At 34.4% G+C, this 7,208-nt stretch overlaps 1 protein-coding gene across 1 annotated transcript; it reads right to left on the bottom strand.

Annotated features, from left to right (window-relative positions):
• Positions 1-226: 226 nt before the first annotated feature.
• Positions 227-5,918, bottom strand: LOC104113168 (uncharacterized). Its single transcript, XM_009623273.4, has 5 exons — positions 5,457-5,918; positions 3,480-3,658; positions 2,673-3,033; positions 2,226-2,343; positions 227-862 (listed from the first exon to the last, which is right to left on the bottom strand). The coding sequence occupies exons 1-4, from the start codon at positions 5,916-5,918 to the stop codon at positions 2,263-2,265; spliced, it is 1,083 nt and encodes a 360-aa protein (XP_009621568.2). The 3' UTR covers positions 227-862; positions 2,226-2,262.
• Between the last annotated feature and the right edge of the window lie 1,290 nt (positions 5,919-7,208).

Here is a 7,208-nt window from a genome sequence, read left to right on the forward strand (position 1 = left end):
ATGTGAACCTTAGAGCTTAGAATAACCATACACATTAAAAGCTAGCAATAGATGTCAGTTGCATTAAGCCCCATGCTTCAATTGTGAGATCCAAACATGCATTCCAATTAGGATCATAATTGTAGATAGCTCTGATACCAATTGATATTTAAGAGAATCACACCAAAAACCTTAGTATTTAGGTAAGATAGCAAAAGTTATATAAAACTTACACGGTAATCCCGTATTTCAGATCAAATTCTCATAACTAGCATTTAATATCATAACAAAATAACAAGCTTCAGACGCGTCTGAACAAACACGTCTAAACTTAACAAAGATCTTCTGCATCTTAAATCTAAACAATTTTGGGTTAATGTTTGCATCATTGACAGCAAAATAATAAACACAATAATAATACAACTCCTTTGATGAAAGAGACGCTTGGGATACCCAGAATTTTCCATTGAAAAGACAAGGTTTATTCATCCACAAGGAAAAATATTACAAGACGGCTCCTATTTCTAAGAAGCTGCAAAGAAGAATTCTCATTTTCTCTTTTCCTCGTATTCTTTTGACACGCTCATGCGTTAACTTCCAATAGCTTCATACAGATATTTGATCTGCACCCTAATATTCATTCTGCAGGCTGCACAGCAACAACACGTTCATAAAAATTTTACCGTTAGAGAGATTAATTAGCATCTCAATTTAGTTACATCCAAGTCAAACTTGCAGCAGTTCGATACCAAAGTTATCTGGAATTCCCTAGGCAGACCAGCTTAATCTGACCTTTGCCTCAGCTGAAATCCCTTGCAGACCTTTGCTCTTAACATCCAATTGCATACAGTCGATTCATCATACAATAGAAGTTTATTCGCCCCTGAAGTCAGATTCAAACGTAGTAAGCAGTAGAATTCATCTTGAAACAACATAATATATGTGATAGAAGAAAAGTAAAATGCACTGGACAAAAGAAAAGTAATAGAGGAAACTGGAGTTGAAAGAGATATATATTTCTTTGTATAATGTTGCATGGCAATAAGGAGACATCTTTGAAAGTTAAGAGAGCTCTAGAACAAAATCTGAGGACTATTATACTTATTACTTTGACGCTACCACTATTCAGATAATGCATGTTATACATTCTTGTTCAATTAATCGAAGTTATAGTCAGTTCTTTCAGGCAGCGGTGGAGCCAGGATTTTAATTAAGAGGAGTCAAAATATAAATAAGCACACAAAGAAATCAAGAGGAGTCAACGTATAGTATATACACATAAAATTAAGAATTTAACATATTTACACAGTGTAATTTTCCGACGAAGGGGTATCAATTGACTCCCCTTGCCAATGAGTGGCTCCGCCACTGCTTTCAGGCCCAGAAAAGCAATTGAACAGATTATCCAAATATATGCAACGTTGTACCACTGATCCTCAAAGATGATTAATATATGAAGCCGATGATAAACAGCTACACATTTCTGTCTTTCTTACTCAAAGAATTAGCCCTTGGAAATAAATAGTTCAAGCCAAAACGACAGAGCAGATTTCCTGGAGAAGTAGTCCAAAATTCCAAGAAACAACACCCTATACTAGTAACTCATTTTCATTGCATCCTAGTTTATACATCATTCTTACTCCTCACAGGATCCTTCCTCTCAAACCTCAATGGAGTTGGAGGTTAGTTTCTATTTAGAAGCATGTAACCCTCTCTTGCAAATAAGCAGCTTAAAGAACTTTCTTTACCTAGTGCATGGTTTCATTGTCTATATATACAAAATTTTCTGAGATAAGATAGAACATGGCATGTGTATGAAGTGATGTGACATAATTGAACGGTATGAAATGATGTGATTTAATTGATCCAATTTTAACAAGATTTCATGATATTTCAGTCGCTTGGAAGAGTGTATCTTTGAACAATCACCCTTGTTTATCCCGTATGACGTATTAAATCACATATAACATAATCCTCTTCCATGCTCAGACAGAAAAAAATAGATAAGCATGGGCCAAAAAGATGTTTGGAGAAGAGTTAAAAAAGAAGAAAATACGCGACCACTTGGATAATCAACTACTTATTTAAGCCTAGTTTGGTATTCCCTGGTACAGCATTGTCCTGGTAATATCTTTAGTAAGACATCATATTTGTTTCAGTGAGTAGATGCATCTGCTATCTACTGTGAATCTTTGGGTCAGGATACCAATATATTTTGAATAATGAGCAATCAGTACAAGACTTACCATCTCAGACAAAATAAGTATAAGCAGCCTAAACAGGTCAGCCAACCTCTGCTACAATTTCTTTGACATCTATATCAGCTAGAGTCTCCTTGCCAAACAGCAAAAATCCAACAGTTGCCTACAAGAAGAACACCACATTCAATCTCAAGAACTTTTTTTTTCCCCAATAAGTTTTCAACTTGTACAGGACATAACCAATTTGGGGAACTTTTTCTATCAGATCTTTTATCTTTTTGCATTATCACGGTGGAAGAGGCCCGAGGAAGTTGGGGGGAGTGTGGTGTTAGGGAAGAGTGAAGACATTGTGTGAATAACTCAATTCTCTCTTTTTTTGTGCGCTGAGCTCCAGGATTTTTATAACAATGATTTCCATTCCCCGCTCTCCCCTCACCCCAAAATAACATAAGGATATGCTCATAAGTTTCAATTGGAAGGAAAAGTACATACCAATCTTGCATTACTATCAACCTTCTTAAGGATCCCTGAAAATCCTGCAAAGGCTCCAGAGACAACTTGAACAGTTGACCCTGGCACTAAAGACTTATCATCCGAGCCTCTTAAGTCATCACCTGCAACTGCAAGCAGGTCTGAAGTTTTTTTGGATTTCCTTCCTTGTTTTTTAGGCACAAATTTGCCGTCAGCGGGAGCTTTACTAGAGTCTTTTGTCAGCTTGAAATCTAAACCTACTTCTCCTTGTTCCTCTTCTTCAAAAGCTTGATCAGCTTTCTCTTGTTCTTCCTTCGCTTGTTTGAATATGGCTTCCAAGTCATCCTCATCTACAGGTCTGGGTTTATTGATCTGCCGTTTTCTGCAAATGTTTTAAACATTAAGGTACTGAGAAAATGACCTACGATACTTTGTAAGTTAGCCCTTTAAATAATGAAATAGGTACGTAGGCACACGTTAACATAAAAGTCATATAAAGGGAGGCCAAAATGTAGATGTCAACCAAAGGCAGCCAACTAGTTTACAAGCTATACAAAATTAGATTAGGGGTGATTTTTAAGAAAAAAATTCTGATCATAGGCCAAGTTACTTAGGATATTTTCCACTCATTCATGTAAATTTCCATTAACATAGGGCTAATTGGGTCAGACGCATACACTGTGGTTCCTTATTTGTAAAAAAGACAGTTCCATGTTGCCAAAGAAAATTGCACCAATATATCAAACAAATCGAAGACAGGTCCTCTTTCTTGACCAAGTAATTTTTGTAAACTTGTAAATTGTGATAGGGACAACAATGAATGCTTACGTATTTCCAACCTTGGATCCAACAAAGCCTCCAATTCCATCACATTCTCGAATGAAATCATGTATTTCTCTGTTCAGTACACACCTCAAAAACACACACCCCGGAAAAAGAGGTTTCGGTTTAACTGAAAGTGATCCGTTCTTTAATTTCCTTTTGACCTGTACAGATGGAATGTATACCTGCAGAAATTTTACAGTTAGTCAAAACATATTGAAAAATAAATTCCTTCATCAGTAAAAACACTTTATCCCCTTCCAGTTCGAGGTAATCCAACCTCGAGCTTCCCTGAAAATCAACTTATAGGGAAGCTCATTGGTTGGAGCAGAATCAACTCTGATTTCAAGCAAACTGACCCACAATAAAAGAACTATGATTTCAAACAAAGAAAATCAGTGGTGGAAACTGAGATGAAAGTTGGGGCTAGTTTTCTTTAGAGGAAAATTTCTACAGCAATAGAAAAGCTGATAGACACATGTTTATTCTTTATGATATGGTTATCTACAGGTCCATAGCTTACATTCTGATACACGAGAAAAATTCTTTGTAGTTCCATGTAAACAGGAAATTATGCAAGCTTTAGAATTATGAATATTGCTATAAAGGCTTCACAAGCAAGCTTCTCTCAAGCCCTCACCTTTTGATAAAAAATGAATACTTTTATAAAGGCAAAAAAATTGGTAAGATGATTCTTCTCATCTGTCCAAGCCTTGGTGGATAGAGTTATCTGTGTTGGTGGAAAGTAGTAGGTATTGGTGGATTAACCGAGATGCGTACAAGCTGACCCGGGCACCACCATTATCCGAAGAAAAAATGAATACTACAAAGGCACACAGTTCAGTTGCCTTGTTACTTTCTTTTCCTCAACTATATTTTTCTCTAGTTATACTTAAACGCATTCTTGCAGAAACCTATAACATCCTAATTTCATGAACCTCCATAATTCTTAATGCTTGGACAACTTTTCACGTTCTTTATGTTCCTGTTAATGAAGGGAATGTATTTCACGACTGAATTGAGCCAATTGTGCTTGTTGGAGCTAAATTATGTACAAACTATAGTCTAATGCAACAACAACAACAACAACAACAATAACAACAGCCCAGTAATAATCCCACTAGTGGAGTATGGGGAGGGTAGAGTGTACGCAGACCTTACCCCTACCCCGGAGGGGTAGAGAGGCTGTTTCCGGGAAACTATAGTCTAATGGTCCCTATTAATTGTTGGAAACTAGATAGGCAGCTAGACCTTTAAGATTTTCACCTTGAATTTTGACATCAACTAGACCTTTAAGACAGAGGGATCCACTTAGATCATTTTCTAACTTCAGGAGTGTTGCAATTCGGGTGAAAAAAGAACCTGTCTTGCAATTTTTAAGATATTAGACCAGGATAAATTAAGAAACTTCAGCAAGAATCATTTGATCAATTAACCAACATCAATAATTTGTTGCTTAACAAGCCTATTACTCCATCAAATACTCTACTTTAATCTCTTTTTTTTTTTATATGATGAAAATACTACTATAATCATACAAGATAAAGACTATACAGAACGATCATAGGGTGCAGATGCATCCTCTCTTTAATTAGACTCTTTACCTTGAACGTGTTAGCAAATCCATTAATAATGGTAACATGCAGCCTACTTTTTAACTGAAAATCTAAAGCACAAATCCTTAGTGTGGGTTTTGAGAAGAAATGCCAAAGCTTCCAATAAGCATACACAATCAATCAACGCTTTAATCCAAAATAAAGTTGGAGTCCACTATATGATTTGTCTATAACAGTTCCACTCTATCTGAGTCCAAATTATTCATATGCTACTTTTCTAATCAGTAGTTTTTAAACAAGGTTCTCTAAATTTCACACTTATCATTGCATATACACAACACACAGATAGAACAAAAGTAATGACCAAAACCACCAAATTATGAACTTCACCATCAAAACAAACAAGAAAGCACTAATCATTATCTACCTGGAAATCAATATTTGGGAAGTTCCTAGCAAGAGCGCGGGCCATTCGTTCAGCAGTTTCATGACCAGCAACTCTTGAGACTCTAACAACCCACCATTGAGGACCCAATTTAGCAAGGTTATCAAGATTAAGCTCTTCAGTCCAAGACTTATATTGCTTCTTGGGTTTCTTAATTAGCCTTTCTTCTACTTCTTCTTTCCAATTATAACCTGTTTTGCTCTCTCTTCTCTCGTTCCTCATTTGCCTTCTTTCTTTAGAAGTTAGTAGATTCTCTTTAGGTGATGACTCTACAGTTGCATATACCCTTAATGATATGGTTTTCTGGGGTTTGGGGAAAGTGGAGGTTGATGATAATTTGGGAAGAAATAGAGGGGGATGACTCCATGAGAGAATAGCTTGCTTCATCTTCTTCTTCAAAAAAAAAAACGTCTGATACTTCTTGTGGTGGTTATATGATGACATATCCAGTTTTCTTCTTTGCACGTTAAGGGGCTAGTCTGGCCCATTTTGTTCTTAAATTAGGGGGGAAGTGCACAAATAGCCGCTTTTAGGACCGTTATTTAAACGAAGGTCTCAAGTTAATCTCTAGCAATTCAAGTCTTCAAACTCGAAGGCCTAAAGAAAAAGGAGGAGGATCGAATTCAAAATTTTTAAATCTGGCCACATTCTAAATAGCTGAATATATTTTAAACGGTACATATAAAATCGACTACTGATATAATTCTACCACAAATAGTTGGTCTATCAATGGGTATGGCCTGCCCGAACTGTCAATTAAATACTTCCTTCATCTCACAAAAAACCCTAAAGAATACTGTATTAAAATATAACTGTATTAAAACTCATGCGATGCGCAAATACTAATCATTTATTTAAGCATTGATCACATTGCTTTGAAAAATAAAAATTCAACCTCCTTTTTTATTTTCAACATAATATATCTAATAAAAAAATCTATATGAAATTAAAGGAAGCAAATCATAATCAAGTAATATTTTATTCTTATTTTTCTTTATGATATTATTCACTATTTTGTATTATTATATTATAATATATGACTTTCTTTGGTTTGTTACTTGGCTCTCTCTCTCTATATATATATAGATACAGATATATATCTTATTCTTGGTAGCTTTTTCTATTATTCTAGTTTTTTATTTTCTAAATTAACCATTAATATTTTCGTGTATTATCTACTTACTTCATTTTTTAATTAATTCAAAGTATAAATGTCCTCATATTATATCTATCTCATTATTTATACATTTTTTTAGATCTATCGTGAAATTTTAATTAGTTTTTTCGCATTTAACATTTTTACCTATAATCAAAATAATATCATATTTAGTACTAATTTGTGATATTGAATTTGTCCAAATTAAAAACAAAGAAGTTATTTTTTTATTTTATTATACATCTACTAATATTTTTAATAATTTTTATTTTTGTATTACGTGACATAACCAATTAAATTTTTCTTCTCTTTTATTTCAATACATAAAATGTAGTTCACAAAAATCCCGAAATCTGAGAGAGAAATCACACAAATATTTTCTTTACTATCCTAATCTATATCAACAACATAAATTTTTACCTTGTCTCTTGCATTGAGGTCAAATCAGTTAATAAGTAAGCCCTAGGAGTATTGTACCATCAGAATTGTTTGTTGCTGAGCCATTTTTTAATTGATAAGCATACACAATAAATTCAAAAGTTAAAGCAGTATTGCAAAAAATATCTATTAACAACTTT

This window comes from Nicotiana tomentosiformis, chromosome 7 (assembly GCF_000390325.3).
Source record: "Nicotiana tomentosiformis chromosome 7, ASM39032v3, whole genome shotgun sequence".
Classification (NCBI taxonomy): domain Eukaryota; kingdom Viridiplantae; phylum Streptophyta; class Magnoliopsida; order Solanales; family Solanaceae; genus Nicotiana; species Nicotiana tomentosiformis.

Bases quoted from the DNA above. Each gene is read 5' to 3' on its own strand.
- LOC104113168 (XM_009623273.4), bottom strand. From the start codon at position 5,918: ATGTCATCATATAACCACCACAAGAAGTATCAGACGTTTTTTTTTTTG. The intron at 3,659-5,456 runs GTAGATAATGAT...AAATTTCTGCAG, and splicing joins TCCCAAATATTGATTTCCAG to GTATACATTCCATCTGTACA. The intron at 2,344-2,672 runs GTATGTACTTTT...TTCTTCTTGTAG, and splicing joins TTGATAGTAATGCAAGATTG to GCAACTGTTGGATTTTTGCT.